At 48.7% G+C, this 17,091-nt stretch overlaps 1 protein-coding gene across 4 annotated transcripts in view; it reads left to right on the forward strand.

Moving 5' to 3' along the window:
- Positions 1-7,189, forward strand: part of SERTAD2 (SERTA domain containing 2) — a 121,169-nt gene extending 113,980 nt beyond the window's left edge. For all 4 annotated transcript variants that reach the window (XM_017522138.2, XM_017522136.1, XM_017522137.2 and 1 more), the window contains one exon: positions 1,928-7,189. In XM_017522138.2, the coding sequence (XP_017377627.1) occupies positions 1,932-2,876 (945 nt within the window). In that variant the 5' untranslated portion in view covers positions 1,928-1,931 and the 3' untranslated portion in view covers positions 2,877-7,189. The remainder of the gene's footprint in view (positions 1-1,927) is intronic.
- The last annotated feature ends 9,902 nt before the right edge of the window (positions 7,190-17,091 follow it).

A 17,091-nucleotide genomic window follows, 5' to 3' on the forward strand; every position in this document is an offset into this window, starting at 1 on the left:
GGCTCTATGACCAGCTGTATACTGGCCTTGAGGGGCAGCATGGCCTGCTTTCTAACAAAATATGAGAAGTTCTGGGAAGTTTATATTCCATTTAGCCTTATTTCTTTAGGATGAGACTTGAAATTCAAAACGGTGTTCAGGTGTAGGAGGAGATATTTAGCCTCTTGAAGGCCAGAGTACTCACGTGGGACTCCCCATTGGGCCTGGCCTAGTGCCTACCCCAATGTAGATGTGGATAAGCTAATAAAGGATTGAATGAGGTCTGATCAATCAGTTGAAGCAGTTCATTAAAAGGTAAGTGGCATTTAGAAGAAAAATTGGATAACTACAAAGCAGTTGCCTGTATATGAAGACATGAGTGAGTCACACTGAGGACAGGATTAACAGGAGTCCCTGAGAGTGCTGTAGCAGGAGCAGGGTGGTGAGGGAGCAAGCAGGGGCCTGGCTTCATTCGAACCATGATCCTGGTCTGAACGCTAAAAGGCAGATTTCTTGTTAAATGGTTAGAAAATGAGGTATTTGGCCTGGCACAGTGGCTCTCACCTGTAATCCCAGCACTTTGGGAGGCCGATGCGGGCAGATCATGAGGTCAAGATCTAGACCATCGTGGCCAACATGGTAAAACCCCATCTCTACTAAAATACAAAAACTAGGCATGGTGGCATGCACCTGTAGTCCCAGCTCTTCGGGAGGCTGAGGCAGGAGAATCACTTGAACCTGGGAGGCGGAGGTTGCAGTGAGCCAAGATCACGCCACCACACTCCAGCCTGGCGACAGAGTGAGATTCTGTCTCAAAAAAGAGAAGAAAGATCTTTTGAGGCAAAGGCTAATGGACTTGAGATTGTTCTGTTTAGACAGTAGAAGTTCTGAAAGGAGGTGATGATGATGTCACATGATCTTGGAGAGTTGGAAGGACTACTTCCCAGAAAGTGACGACCAGATGACCAGACGCATTCACTAAGGCCAGAGCTAGAGAGGACACAGCCTGGCCTGTGAGCAGCAGGCAAGATGGGGCAGGAGTTCTTCGCTGCGGTTTTAAAATTCAGCCCTATACCAGATTCTCAGGGTCTGAGGTAGGAGGTCATGGTTTCTTCAAAATATGAATGTATCTCTGGAATCAGAATAGGTATTTTGTTAGGAAATGTCTCAAGTACCCAAATAGCAATGCTTATAATCAGAGCTAATTACTTTAAAATTAATCCAGTTGCCTTCAGACATAACTGTGCACAATGAAATTGAGTGAAGGAAAAACTTAGGCTGGGAAATATGCATTCCTCCACTTGATTCTAGAATGAAAAATGGTGCAGCTCAGTCACTGTGGTCATTTAACACAGGCGCAGCGCTTTACCGCATGTCACCAACCAGGCAGAAAGACTCTATGCTTATTGAGGAAGGAAAAAGCATTTTGAAAGCACACGCAGTTCTACCAAAAGTATACATGTTTCTTTTCTTTAACTTGGCTCTTTTAATCCTTTAAGAAGTGCTCAAGCTGTAATCTATGACACCTATGTCTGTTTAGGTCATAGCATTGTAATTGTTTTCTTGGGCTTTAAAAATAAATCTACTTGGGGGAGGGAAATTGAACCTGCATGATAATCTTAGCGATGCGAACACAAGCACATGAGCTGAGAAAGTCAAAATCATGGTTTCCATGGTAACTCTTAACTTGTCTGTGTCGTACACATTTCTCAAGAAATACACTCACCAGACTACCTAGTGATAAAAATTGCTCCACAAGCATACAAAGGTGGATTTTCTAATTCTCTCTTACTGGCTTCCTTCCACCCCTAATTAATCCACATGCACTTGTAAATAACCCTGGGCGAGAAACTGAGGTCCAAGTCCTGCCCTCTAAATCAACTTCTTTTTTATGGTAGAAATCAGTATTCATGCGATTAATACCGTTTCCTCCCTCTCCCTTCTGCAGATATATGTTGGGTAAAGGAGGAAAACGGAAGTTTGATGAGCATGAAGATGGGCTGGAAGGCAAAATCATGTCTCCCTGTGACGGTCCATCCAAGGTGTCTTACACCTTACAGCGCCAGACTATCTTCAACATTTCCCTTATGAAACTGTATAACCACAGGCCCCTGACAGAGCCAAGCTTGCAAAAGACCGTTTTAATTAACAACATGTTGAGGCGGATCCAGGAGGAACTTAAACAGGAAGGCAGCCTGAGGCCCGTGTTCACCCCCTCCTCCCAGCCCACCACCGAGCCCAGCGACAGCTACCGCGAGGCCCCGCCCGCCTTCAGCCACCTGGCGTCCCCGTCCGCCCACCCCTGCGACCTCGGAAGCACTACGCCCCTGGAGGCTTGCCTCACCCCGGCCTCGCTGCTCGAGGACGATGACGACACGTTTTGCACCCCCCAGGCCATGCAGCCCGCGGCTCCCACCAAACTCTCACCTCCAGCCCTCCCGCCTGAAAAGGACAGTTTCTCCTCCGCCTTGGACGAGATCGAGGAGCTCTGTCCCACATCTACCTCCGCAGAGGCGGCCGCGGCTGCGACTGACAGCGCGAAAGGGACCTCCACTGAGGCCAGCGCCCAGAAACTCGAGGGCCCTCAAGAGAGCCGCGCAGACGACTCGAAACTGATGGACTCTCTGCCTGGGAATTTTGAAATAATGACGTCCACGGGTTTCCTGACAGACTTGACCCTGGATGACATCCTGTTCGCTGACATTGATACGTCCATGTATGATTTTGACCCCTGCACTTCCACATCAGGGACAGCCTCAAAAATGGCCCCTGTGTCTGCCGACGACCTCCTCAAAACTCTGGCTCCTTACAGCAGTCAGCCTGTCGCCCCAAGTCAGCCTTTCAAAATGGACCTCACAGAGCTGGACCACATCATGGAGGTGCTTGTGGGGTCCTAAGACCCAGGGACCCGGCGACTGTGCCCACCCAGACCCCGGAGCGTTCCCGAAACCCTGACAATTCTCCACACTGTGCATGCACCCTTGCTTGCCTTTTTCAGAGAAAAAGAAAATTTTACAACAGGATCACACTAGTTTTTGCTTTGAGCAGAGTTGGAGTGCCTTCATCCAAGTATGACCACTTTTAATACACTTTTTGGAGTGGTTCCTCAGAGACCTACTACCCTGGTATAGGAAAGAATCCATTCGAAGACAATGTTGCAATGTTGAATGACAAAAATAAACAGTTCAAGTGAAGCACAAGGATTAAGTTGGAAAAACTGTAAATTGCATGTGCATATTTGTCTATTTTTTCTATAAGTTTTATTGCAAGAGGTAAAAAAGAAAAAAAATATATATATATCTTATTTAGATAATCTCAGTACCTTTTCTGGCATTTTCGTCCTGTATAGGTTGACTTGGCAATTGGGCCTTTTTAGAGGCATTAACTACTCCTCATAAGTGTTGCATTTACATGGCTGTTTAGAAAACTGCTGCCCAAATTTATTTTATATTTTTGTACAGATTCTGCAGTTTATGATATTGTTTTTCTAAAAACAAATGCTGTTTATACATATGAGATAGCTATTTTGATAGGATTTGCTCACATAGTTCCTGCAAACTTCAGATGTACAAGTTGCACTTGTACTTTTATAGAGTTGTAATGTTTTATATGTGTATGGTGCAAGAGAAAATTGGATCAAATCAGTCTGCAGTTGATGTCCCCAAATGCAAACACTCACAGGCACACACATACACACACACGCACACACATAAACACACACGCAGCGCTTTAAGAAAGGGCCAGGTAATATCACACCCAAATTTCACAAGCACTGACCCCTGGCACCAACAGCCACCAGTACTGTGACTTCCAAAGCCAGAGCCACATACGCTCATCAAACTCACATTAAGCAGTTGGGGGAGATGGCTGTGGAGCTGGGGGTTTAAGTGATGGTTCTCTTTTGCTCCCTCTTTTGAGGGTAAAGCTACCATCTTTCTTAAGAGTGTATTTATGCCAAGTTTGTGCTTTTAATTGTTTTTGTTTTTTTAATGAAAACCCAGATCTTTCTTTTTTGGCATAATTTTTATGATGACCTGAAATTTTACACCTGAACAAAATTTTATGAAAAGCCACCAACTTCTTCATGGAACTCAGCCCTGTTGCAATGCTTAGGGCCCTTAAGAAGAAAATCTCCCCAGGAGGCATCCATCATGTTGTGAAATTGTCTTCTGCTGCTTCCTTTCCCTAGAGCTTTCCCTCTGTTGCTAAGAGCTGAAAATGGCATCTTCGTGATCACCACAGTGAGCTTGGCTAACCTCGGCCGGCCCGGGATGCACTCTTATAACATGCGTGACTCTTGAACCTGGAGTTCTTCACATTACGTCACAGCTTCCCATCCGGTTGCTTTCCTAAATCAGCTACTTTACACTTGACAAGGCTGTTCTACCCAAAACTCAGACAGGACTTTCTATGCATGTGTCCCCTCCTCCCCCCCATCCCCCCATCCCACCTCTGCCTCCCAGGACACACTTGAGAAGTAGCTTTTTATTCCTAGTGGTGTACATTTAATTTTAAAAAGTTTGTAATGTATCATGCTTGTTGCCGAAACTGTTTATGGCCTTCTTGTTTCAGTTTTTTCTTTTCTTCCAATGGTACTTTAGCTGTTGAGTGCAGGTTACAACCTATATTGTTATGCAGATGGCTTCTTTAGGAATAACTTTTATATTTATTTAAAAATTTTTAAATTATGGGATTTTGTTTTGTTGTTGTTGTTGTCTTTGTTGTTGGTCATTTGTCAATATTCAGTCACCAATTCTGCTCACTTCTTGCCATGGATAAAATTGGGTCTTTCTGGCTAATGAAAAAAGACAACTTTATAAAATGGCACTTTAAGCAAGCCATAGTTTTATTTTTGTAATGCACATGGCAAAGCGAAGACGTTTGTGATGAAGGAACTGCTCATGTAAGCAAAAGATTTGAGTATGATATGATAAAGTCTTTCTACATTCTAATTTACTTTTCTCCCCACTCGAATGTGTTTTAAAGTCTAATTATCAACTCAATAGAGCAGTGAGAAACTGATCAAATTGCACTTGTTCTCATACAAGCAACTTCCACGCAGATACCTCTTACTGCTGCAGGCGTGTCATTTCCTTTAATAGGACCAGGGACCACGTAACTAAGGTGAGGGTTGTAGTAGATGCTTCCAGTGTCACTGTGCCTGTCAATTTTAAGAGCTTCCCTTTCTCTCAGAGAACAAGTCTGCCCAGACTCCATGCTTTCTATACTGGAGGAGCTGGCAAACGTGCCACGTGCTGCACACCGCGACCTACATACACATGTACAATAGTATTGATTCTGAACAATAACAGGGTAAAACAGTTGATTTGCCATTGTTAAAAACTGATTTACAGTAACTTAGAACAACTGTACTTTTGTTGGATTAGCAAATCATGTGTTTAAACAAATCCCATATGTTGGGCAACAGTTCAAATAAGCATGGAGAAGTGTTGCCCAAACTTGGTTCTCTGACTCTCATGTATTTGTAAGGCTGGGCTTCAAAATCAAAACAAAACCCCCAACAACAGCAGGTAAATGCTTTTTTAACTCTGACACCCTTGCCATAAATCCTTGATACTCAAAGTCTAACAAGGAAGATATGGAAAATTAGCAGCCCATTTTCAGAAAGATCAAAATGACCTAGGCTTCAAATTGCCTTTGCATCCTGTTCTTACAAGTTGATGTCCCAACAGGGAACAGTAGGAGCTGGAGTGGGATCTCCAAGTCCCAGTTTGAGTGTGGGATGTGCTTCCGGATGCCACCTGGCAGCAGTGCCTTCCCCTTTATGAAAGACATCACACGGCATCCAGGGCCAGGCAGGCAGCTTGAGGTGCCTTCACAAGAAAGCCAAGCCGGGAGCTGGGGCTGGGAGAGGACAATTATTGACAGTGATGTGCAATGAAGTGACAAGATGAGAGCAGAATCGTAAGAGCTTTGAATTTGAAGAAGTGAGGTGTTTTTTTTTTTCCCATAAGTTATTTATTCCTTTTTTCTGTGTAAATATATTTATTTTACTGTGGAGCGCTAACATCTGGATCGTAACATGTGCAGAATGTATGGTAGGAATGTATTCTCTTGTAGGAATGTAAATCTGTATTAAAAGGGGGTCCAAGCCAGGCCCCCTGGGTCTTCTCATTGTATGCACAGTCCAAATTCATTTTTACTCCTCTCTAATATGGGTCTATTTGAAATATGCAAAAGGTATGGATGAGGAATGTTTTAATACCTCCAAATTTTTAAGCAAATCAAGCATCAAAGGTTGATATTTTTAAAAGTTTTCTTAGTAGCACTTTCTCTGGATGACAGAAGGGGCGACCACATGGGCACCCTCCTTCATACCAAAGGGTGAGCAGTGGCCAGCGCCTCCTCTGCACCTCTCCAGTGTCTTTTTATCGCCATAGCCCCTTGGAGTGCCCCAACTGCCCTGAGGTCAATTAAGGAAAATTTCTTAATGAAATAAGCTCCAAAGAGCCAAAGTATCAACTTACGGATCGTTTTTAAAGCTTAAATTTATTAACCACCTTTGCGGTAAACAATGAATTATGAATATCGCAGGGCAGCCTTCTTAAATGACAGATGTAAAAAAATAATAGACTCTACTTTGTGCAGCAATTGCTACTCTATATGAATTGTCTTAATTTGAAAACCTTGCTGTTACAAATTGGACCTTTATACGTTTTCTGAAAACAATGATAAGAGCATCTTTAACCTTTTTTGGCTGTAAATGGTTACCTTCCTGTAACGGCCCCACACCTGGAGGCACGGATGTGTGTGTCCTGCTTATGTACAATTGTTTTCAGTGTTTCCAAGAATAAGTCTGAATGGTTCTTGAAAATTAGGATCAAATGCTATTGCAGACAAAGCCACTAAAAAGTTGGACTTCTTTTGGGGATAACAAATTTGGAAGAGAAATGCAGGCCATATGTGCGCATGACCGAGATTTTGAAAAAAAAGATGTACATAGTGACATGTTTGGTGCATGGTTTTTGAGGAGGGCTTTTGTCAAAAAGGAGGTATAACCTTTCCCCCACAGACCTGAGAGCTGTGCCTTTTCTATGCAATATTACAGACGTTACATCAGAACCCAGATGGCTGTATTCACATGTAGGTTTGGGCTGTAATCTAAACAATTGGACAGATTAAATGTACATGGAAATGAGCAGTCTTACTTTTGTAGTTTTATATTATACAATAAACAGTTAAAAGATGAGAGAGGCATGCTTGCAGTTTTCTTTTGATGGGAGTTCAACCAGCTTATCTGTGACAATTTGCCCACATTAAGCAAAGTTCAGAAGAGCAGCAGGGGGCCCCTCTGCGGGAGTGGGTGCTGTTGGCCTTCCTGGACCCTGCTGGTCTCAAGAACCATCCTTCTCTCCCGGTTCTCCCCCTGCCTCTTAAACCCTTGTAGACCTCCTTTTTCTCACATCTGTACCCCAGCTCCCTTTAAAACATTGTTTTTCCAGGGTTTGGCCCATGACCAGCTCTTCACTGAGCCCCCACTCCTGCTGCCACTTGCTTTCCCAAGGTCCGATTAACCACTCTGGACTCTCAAAACTGGTCTCCAGCCCCTGCCTCTCTCCTGAGCTCCAGACCTCAGCGTCTACCAAGATTCGCTCCCTCATGGTCAGCGCACCTAAAGAATTGTTTTCCCTGGGGGCTGATTCTTCTGTGGGCTGGTTGTCTTTGGCACTCTGCTCCACACTTGGCTCAGTTGCCCACACTTGTGGCCTGTTCCGCAGACCCAGCCACATTGTTCCCTCCACCACCTCCTCCATCCTCACCACAGCTTCCCCAGCTCGGGCCCTCCTCCCCACTTGCCTCTGACTGCCATACCTGCTTCCTGACCAGTCTTCCTGCCATGATCATCTCTCTGCCATCCCTGATGCTGGAGTTGATGTTCTAAAGTGCCAGTGGGTCACGTGGTTGTTGCACATCCTCCAGATGTACCCCCTGATTATACCATCTGGACCCTGTCCCTGCTGTCTTCCACCGGGGATTGGGGGAGATCCTGTGCAACCTCCTGGGCCTCTGGGCCATCTTGGATGGTGGCATGGGGTCTAGCCTCCCATGGCCTGGGCAGTTCTTTATTTTGGTCTGGCTGAGCCACCATACCACTGGTGAGGGAAAAAGGCGGGACGTGTGAGACCTGGGAAGCGAAGGTTCCGCCCAACCAGCAGTGGAATGTGGGGTGGGGTGTGAAGTGCTGGGGTTAGGGGGGTGGTGTTAGGGGTTGAATTGTTCCCCCCAAAAAAGGTTTCAGTACCTCAGAATGTGACTTTAATTTGGAAATAGGGTCTTTATACAGGTAATTAGGTTAAATCGAGGTTATTAGTGTGGGCCCTAATTCAATAGCTATTGTGGTCAACATGGTGAAACCCCATCTCTACTAAAAACACAAAAAAATTATCTGGGCATGGTGGCACATGCCTGTAATCCCAGCTACTCAGGAGGCTGAGGCAGGAAAATCGCTTGAACCCAGGATACGGAGGTTGCAGTGAGCCGAGGAGATAGCGCCAGCCTGGTGAAAGAGACCCCATCTCCAAAAAAAAAAAAAGAGATTTGATCACAGACACACACACAGCAAGAAGGCCATGTGACAATGAAGGCAGAGATTGGGGCAGTGGATCTACATGCCAAGGAACGCCAAAGATACCGGCAAACCACCAGAAGCCAGGAGGGAGGCGTGGGACAGACACTTCCTTACGGCCCTCAAAGCAGCCAAGCCTGCTGACACCTCGATCCGGACGTCTAGCTCTAGAAACATATTTCTGTTGTCCTAGCCACCCAGTTTGGGATACTTTGTTTCAGCAGCCCTAGCACACTGATGCAGGGAGAGAAGAACAGGGTGAGCCCTTTCGAGACACCCCGCGGAGATAAGCACCAGGCAACTAGGAAGGCAGGTCGGGTCCGTGGCTCAGTAGAGTGGTTTGTATCTGGAATTAGGAGCATCTGCTATTAATTAATGATAAAACTTTGGCAAATCATTCAATCTCTGTATTTACGTGGATGAGATAAAGCCATGGCTCCTAGGGCTCTTTGAAAATGTTAACAGTCCAATGAAAATGCAAATTATGAATATCTGTCCTCATGCCTAGAGCTGTGCCCAGCATAGGGTAGGCATTGTTGAATGAAAAGAAGGAAAAGCAACCTTATAGTCCACCTTTCTTTACAGAATGAGAGAAGCCCAGCACTCAACATCTTTCTTCTCGGGGTCCTAGGTTCACCCCACCCTTGCCCTCGGGATGTGCCCCTTTGCAGCAGGCATGTATGTCCTGCTTCCTTCTTTTGCTCCTGAGTCCCAGAGAGGGGAAGTGCAGCCTGCCTCCACACATCCTAGCTTATACCTTCCCTTTCTGCTTGTGAAAATTCTACCCGTCATTCCAAGGACAAACTCAAATGCCCTTGAAACCATCTCTGCATGTCCGAAGTCAAAAACAGCCTCTTCCTCTGCTGGGCTTGTGCAGGGCTCCGTGCCTCTGCAGATGCACTTGGCAAGTCTGCCGTGTCTTTGGGTTAGCTGTGCAGTTTGTTGCCTCTGTAGCCTCTGGTATCCTTATAGGCAGCAACCCTGTGTTGTTTATCTTTGACAGAGGTTGGCAAACTGCAGCGTACAGGTCAAATCCTGTCCACTGCCTGCTTTTGTAAGAAAAGCATTGCTGGAACCTGGCCATACTCGTGTAGCTGTATGTTGCCTTGTCTGCTGTCTTACTATGATGGCAGAGTTGAGTAGTTGCAAAAAAAGGCCACATGGCCCTCAAAATCTGTTTGCTATTTGGCCCTTTACAGAAAAGGTTTGCCAAATCCTGATCTTTGCAACCCTCCTGACACTTAACACAGCATCTGAACATAGACAGGATTCAGGGCTACATAGACTGGGGACACACACCCCTGGGAAGATGGATATAGTACAGGTGTCAGGGGAGTCCTTAGGGCAAGAGTGCTGGAGGTGGGGATTCCAGGGCCAGACAGGGCAGAGTAGTCTGGAAAATCACACAAGCATGGACATATTCAGAGAGCTTAAGATGTGGAAGGAGCCACAGAGCTGGATCTTCCCATTAAAAGGGCCTTTTTGACAGATGTGCAAACTGAGACTCAAAGAGGGAAAGGGATTATTGTCCAAGGCAAAACACAGTTTATAGCATCAGAGTTCAGTTCGGCTCTGCAAGCAGATCTCCCAAGCTTGAATCCTGGTACCTACAATCTTGGGCAAGTTCCTGAGCCTCTCTGTGCCTCAGCTTTCTCATCTGTAAAATGGGGGAAATAATTGAGCTTATCTCATGGATGGTGAGGATTAAATGAGTCGATGTGAAGCACGTGCTAGCATTTCCAGGGCACTGACTGGAAAGAAAGTCCACACGTTAGTACAGCTCACATGGCAGCAGACAAGGCTACACTCCAGCTCTCCACTCTCAGCGTGGTGTTTTAGGTTAAGCCTTAAGCACAACCAGGTATCTTAATGCTGGGGGTATGTTTGCTGGGTGGAACCACGATTTCCTAATATCATGTATGTCACGGTGGCCAGCCACTTACAGAGAACACTGTGCTCTGTGCTTGTGTGGCAGTGTGGGGTACCAGAGACCCTGTTGCCTCTTCCATCTTCTGTTTTAATGTCCTTTTGTTTCAATGTCCTTTTGTTTCCCTTGGAAAGGAGTATCTGACTGGATCAGGAGTAATAGTTTTCAGGGTTACCACTTACTGAGCACTCGCATGTGCCAGACTCTGCTATATGGTGTGTGTGATCTCATGAACTCTTCTCCCCAGCCCTTTGAGTTTTATCCTACTACCCCCACTCTACAGAGGTGGCAGCTGGCTCAGAGAGGTTAAGCCACTTCCCAAAGGTCACAAAGCTGGCAAATGGTACAGCTGGGATTGGTTCTCTCTGACTCTTAGAACCCCTTTAAGCACATGCTTTGTCTTCAGCCTTGAAGCTGAGCAAGGTGTTGGAATCCAATCTTTGTCTCTATAACTTGCCTTGGACCTCTCTTCTTCATGGGGTGTGGATTTCTCTGGCACATGCACAGCGTTGCCCTGAGGAGCAAGAAGAGGAGGAAATCTCCTGCTAGGGCCAGCAGTAGACCAGGAGTTAGGATAGTTCTCCAGGACTGAATGCCCTGTAGGTTCTCTGGTTCTGGCTCCGTGTAACCTTGGGCCAGTCAATTCCCCTCCCTGGGACTCGGGAGCAAAAGAAGGAAGCAGGACATACATGCCTGCTGCAAGCAAGCTCTGGACCGTGCTTTTCCCTGGCAGCACATTAGAACCATGAAGGTCTCCGCCAACATCCCTGGGCATGCCATCCAGGCCTCGAGGATTTTACAAAAGCTCTGGGAGGCAAGCACTGCTCTAAGGTGCCAGCCTTCGAGGCTTCTGGAGAGTGCAGCCGTGTGCATGATCCTGGAGGCACACACAGCAGCGTTGTCCTTGGAACTGGGACTGGGAACTCCCACCACAGCAGGCTGGCTGCCCCAGCCCCACAGCCCGCCAGGCGGCCTCCCTCCTCCCTCCCTCCCTCCCCTCCCGGGCTGGGCGGCCAAGCTGCCAGCTGCTAGCAAGGCCTATTGTTCAGCAGTGACAAGAAATGGCTTCGGAGCACAGCGCGGTCCTGGAGAGAAGCTGGAGGCAGGAGGGGAGCGGGGCGGGGATGGGCAAGCTGGGGAAACGACACCAGCTTCCCTGGGGCACTGCCCTGCGTGCCGGGAGGAGTCAGGGACAAACACACCCCTTGTGCCGGGTCTGTCCCCTCCTTCCTTAGGGCCTCACAGACTTCTTTTTCATTTGTCTTCTCTGGACGTGATGATGGGTGGAAGTGCGTGGCATTGTTTTTCTGCATCAGTGTAGGGAGTCAGGCCACCTCTAGAAAAGGATTTATGGTCACTTACTTCCCAGCTGATGGCCTGCAAATAGTGCCAGGTGGCCCAGTGCATTTGAAAGAGGCTGCTCCCGTCAGTCCAGCCCAGGCTGAGTGGAATGCACTCCCTGGGCCTGGAGAGGCTCGCGTGGCGCTGAGGGTCCTGACGTTTGTGGGTAGCTTCGTGCATCTGAATGCCTCACACGCATTCACTTTGTCATGACAGTTCTGCAGGAGGTGGCAGGGGAGGGAGGCTCTGTAGACATGGGGACACTGAGGAGCAGAGGACACAGGCGTGGTACACACAGAAGAGCAGGTCCCAGACCCGGGCTCCTCCCTTTATCACACTCAGGCGGCTGCTTTCAGGCCTAGAAAAAAACAGCCAGAAATTTAATTACGGAAAAGTCAAGGTCTGTAAGTGAGCCATGGAGCCAGAAGTCACATATTCTCCTGGGGCTTTGCAACAGGGACAGGACGGGAACTGAAACCATTCTGAGCTTTGATTCTGTCCTTTCTGTCCCCACGACCCTCTCTCCTCCCCCTGCCCCAAACACACACACACTCAGCCATAGTGGAGAGGCAGTGGTGCAGCTACAGATGGCCACTGCCTTCCCCATGGCACTATCCCAGACATCCCACCTAAGATAGAGTTAGGTGCTTCCTGTGTTTCTTCTGATTGTTTTTTTTCTTTTCTTTTTTTTTTTGGGGGGAGAGACAGGGCATCATTATATCACCTAATGGCATGATCATAGCTCACCACAGCCTCTAACTCCTAACCTCAAGCCATCCTCCTGCCTCAGTCTCCCAAAGTGCAGGACTGCAGGCCTGAACTGCTGACTGCAGTACCCAGCCAGCACTGTGTTAGCCCAGCTTTGAGACAAAACCTGGGTCTCCTTCCAGATTGCTGCCTCTAAGCCTTGCCAGTGCAGAAATTCTGCAGCCCCCATGCTCACTGGCACACCTGCTCTTTCCCCCTCCCCCCAGTCCTCTTTCTCCCTCCTCCCTCCCTGCTCCCAGTCTCTCTCCCCTCCTGCCCACCCTCTCTGCCTCTGTGTCTCTCTGGCTCTTACTCCCATCCTCTCCCTTGCAGTGTCTGTCTCCGTCTCTCTCCTGCATTATTACTTGAAAGCAAGCTTTGCTGTCGCAGAGCAGATGAGTCTGACCTTGGGAGCTGGATGACACAGCCCCCTCCCCACCTGAGGTCTGAGTTTTCTGGGTCTGATGTGCTGGGTTCCAACTTCTGGGCTTTCAGTCAGGTCTGGTGGGGCTGGGTGGCTCCAGGGCTCAGGTTCATTAAGGTTTGGGGACCTCAGAGTCACCACAAGAGGGCCCCAGGACCCTCTGGGATGGAGGGGGTTGTCCAGGGCCTCAGTACTGCCCCCTGGGTACCTGGCGTCTCCATCTGGGGCTGCCTAGCTTCCGGGCTATGAGGTCATTGGGGGTAAAAGTTTTCTATTTCTGTTTTCTGAGTTGCCCAAGAAGCTCTGCTTGGACTGTGTCCAATTGGCCTGCAGGCATGGAGAGAGATTCTAGGCAGAGAGGCTGCCTGGGCTGGCCGAGCTGGGGGGTGCTGGCCGCTGGGGAAGGTGGGCTTTGAGAAGAGGCATCCGCTATCTGGGAGCAGGATGGAAGCTGGTGGTACCAGCAGGGGCAGACAACAGAGTTCTTTTTTTGTTTGTTTCTTTGTTTGTTGAAGAGGTGGGGTCTCACTGCATTCCCCAGGCTAATGTTGACCTGCTAGACTCAAGCATTCCTCCTGCCTCAGCCTCCTGAGTTACTGGGATTAGAGGTGTCGTCCACTGTCCCCTCTGCCCAGCTGGCAGGCAGCGGAGTCTTCAGTCATTTGTTCTAGGTGCTCTGCAAACAAACCTGTGTGGCATGGAGAGGGGCCACCTGGGGCCCCAAATGAAGGCTGGGAGCCTGTGCTCAGGAGATGGGCTGGGGAGGCCCCCTGAGGAAAGCACTTTGCCTTTACAGAAAGTGTGGGTGCTGGGCTGGGCCTTCTCTGGTCCCCCTTTCACAGATCCGAAAAGGGAAACCAATGCCCAGACACGTGAGGCAAATTGTGCAAGACAGCTCAGCTGGAACCGGGGAGCTGGGGTCTGTGTGTGCCTGCGCGGCTCTGCTCTGCCCCTGCTGGACACATTTCCCTGCTGCCCGGGGGACTCAGGCCTCACTGTGGGTTGCTGTGGAGATGCCACCATACAGAAGGCTTAGACAGGATCCCTGACTTTCTCAAGGCTGGCCCAGAGAGGAATGAGGAACCAGGAATACTTTCTGGTCCCCAAACCCTAGTAGTCTGCAATCATGGCCTACCAGGGCCCTAAGCTTGGCTACAGGGAAGAATAGGATGGTTAGGAGAGGATCTTTGGAAGAGAAAAGGGCTCACTCACACCCACTGAGGTCTATCCCCAAAACAGGCCACAGGATAGAAAGAGCTTGCCTGACGCCCGGCAGCCGCAGGAAGACTGGCTGGGGGAGGCTGAGGGTCAGGGAGCCCTGAGGCCCGTTGGCTCTTTCATTCCCCTAACCTCCATTGGCTCATTTCACAGTGTGCCCATCACAGCAGATGTACCACCACTCACCTAACTCACAGTGCCCTTGGAGCCATTCTTGCCTTTCCCCTTTCCCACCCACACACACCCTACCAGCAAACCTGGTTCATTCTGCCTTCTGGATAAATGATCCACTGGCATCTCACCATCTCCACTGCCAGTCACTTCTTGCCAGGATGACTGTGACAGCCTCCGTGCTGGTCTCCCTGCTCCCATCCTCATTTGGATGCCTGTCCTCAAAACAGTATCCAGAGTGATCCTTTAGAAAATGAGTTAGCCAGCCAAGCATGGTGGCTCATGCCTGTAATCCTAGCACTTTGGGAGGCCGAGGCTGGTGGATCACTTGAGATTAGGAGTTCGAGACCAGCCTGGCCAACATGGTGAAACTCTGTCTCTACCAAAAATACAAAAATAAGCCATCGTGGTGGCACGTGCCTGTAATCCCACCTACTCAGAGAATTGCTTGAATCCGGGAGGCAGAGGTTGTAGGAAGCCAAGATCGCGCCACTGCACTCCAGCCTGGGCCACAGAGCAAGACTCCATCTCAAAAAACAGAAAAAAGAAAGAAAAGAGAAAATGAGTTAGCCCTGTGCCTCCAAACAGGAGCGCCCCGGGGATTTGCGAGTATGTAGTCTAATCAGGAGGTCTGGGAGGGGACCACGAGCCTGCATGGTTAACAAGCTCTGCGTGTCTGGCGGCACTGGCCCAGTGTCAGGTTATGTTCCTCCTGTGCTCTAAGCACTCTACAGGCTTTCCTGGAATAAAATCCAAAGTTCTTCTCCTGGCCTCTGTGACCTCGACTGCTTGTCCAACCCCAGCCTCCCCGCTCCCCTAATCTATTTGTTGCAACCCCGCCAGCCTTCTTGCTGTTCCTCAAGCACACGTGGCACGTTCTTGCCTCTTGCCTTTGCACACACTTTCCCTCTGCCTGACACCCTCTCCCTTCTCCCAAGGCTACCTCCCAGGCCTTCCCTGACCGCCCTGCCTAAGGGAGCAGCCTGTCACTCAGTAGCCCTTTCCTCGCCCTTTTTTCACAGCACGCATTACTGCCTTGCAGTACACCTTGCTGTGTTTATTTGACGATTGTGTCTCCCTCACTGAATCGCAGAGTCTGGGCGGGCTGGAATGCATGTATATGTGTGTGGCTTTCCCTGGCCTGGCACAGGGCAGCCCCTCAGTACTGCCTGCTGAGGAAATGCACACTCCCGTTACATGCTCCAGGACTGACACAGCAGATCTGGTGCCTGGCCTCTGCTTCCTCTCCAGCCTTGTTCCCCAGCAGAAGGACAGGCGTGGGGCTGAGGAGCGGGAACAGTCATGGTGGACCCTCCCTGACCGCTTCCTGTGTCTGCCCTGTGCTGAGGGTTTTCTGTGAATTATCTCATTTAATCTTCATTATGGCTGAGCTAGACAGGCACTGTCATCATCACTACCCCCAATGGAGGGTGGCCTCCTGCTCGCTGTCCCATAGCTCTTCAGGGCTCCCCCCTGCCCTGAGATCAGTGGCCTGACCTCCTTACCCTATCCTGCCCGCTAGCCAAGGCACAGGGAAGAGAAGCACCTAGCACTTCCCTCTCCACTCCTCCAAGGCTGGGGCACCACAACTGTCCCTGGACACTGGACTAATCTGGCACCCCACCTAGGGACACTGAGAGGGTTGGGAGGTGGGGAAAATGGATGTGGAGTACGGATGGTGCCCCCGCAGGGAGGAGGCCTGGCGACATCATCGCAGGCCAGGTCATGGATGGAGACAATTTGCGTGCTGGTGTTGCAAGAGATTTTTCCCTTTCCCAGCTGAAGAAATGTTGTACTCTCGCCTGGCCCCAAGTGGTGCTTTGGGCTCCCTAGCACTCCAGGCCTTTGGCTGGGAGAAGGGAGAGTTGGCCGGCAGCTGGTGCTGAGGGAAAGGGGCTGCCTCACCCTGCCCTGCAGGAGATGGGAGTAGGCAGGAGTTTTTTAAAAATTATTTTTAGGCCAGGCAAGATGGCTCACACCTATAATCTCAGCACTTTGGGAGGCCAAGGTGAGTGGATCACGAGGTCAAGAGATCGAGACTATGCTGGCCAACATAATGAAACCCCGTCTCCACTAAAATACAAAAATTAGCTGGACGTGGTGGCACACGCCTGTAGTCCCAGCTACCCAGGGAGTTGAGACAGGAAAATTGCTTGAATCCAGGAGGCGGAGGTTGCAGTGAGCTGAGATCATGCCACTGTACTCCAGCCTGGCACCTGGAGACATAGCAAGACTCTATTTAAAAATATATATATATTTTAAAAAATATTTATTAACAGGCTTTTAAGAAAGAACACCTTTAGGTTTACAAAAAAAATTGTTTGTTTGTTTCTTTGAGACGGAGTTTCGCTTTTCTTGGCCCAGGCTGGAGTGCAATGGTATGATCTTGGCTCACTGCAGCCTCCGCCTCCCTGGTTCAAGTGGTTCTCCTGCCTCAGCCTCCCACATAGCTGAGATTACAGGCATGTGCCACCATGCCCGGTTAATTTTGTATTTTTAGTAAAGACCAGGATTCTCAATGTTGGTCAAGCTGGTCTCGAACTCCTGACCTCAGGTGATCCACCCACTTCGGCCTCCCAAAGTGCTGGGATTACAGGCATGAGTGACCAGACCCAGACAGAATTTTTTTTTTTTTTTTTTTTTTTTTTTTTTTTTTTTTTTTTTTTTTTTTTTTTTTTTTTTTTTTTTTTTTTTTTT

Source organism: Cebus imitator, unplaced genomic scaffold (genome assembly GCF_001604975.1).
Source record: "Cebus imitator isolate Cc_AM_T3 unplaced genomic scaffold, Cebus_imitator-1.0 Scaffold23, whole genome shotgun sequence".
Classification (NCBI taxonomy): domain Eukaryota; kingdom Metazoa; phylum Chordata; class Mammalia; order Primates; family Cebidae; genus Cebus; species Cebus imitator.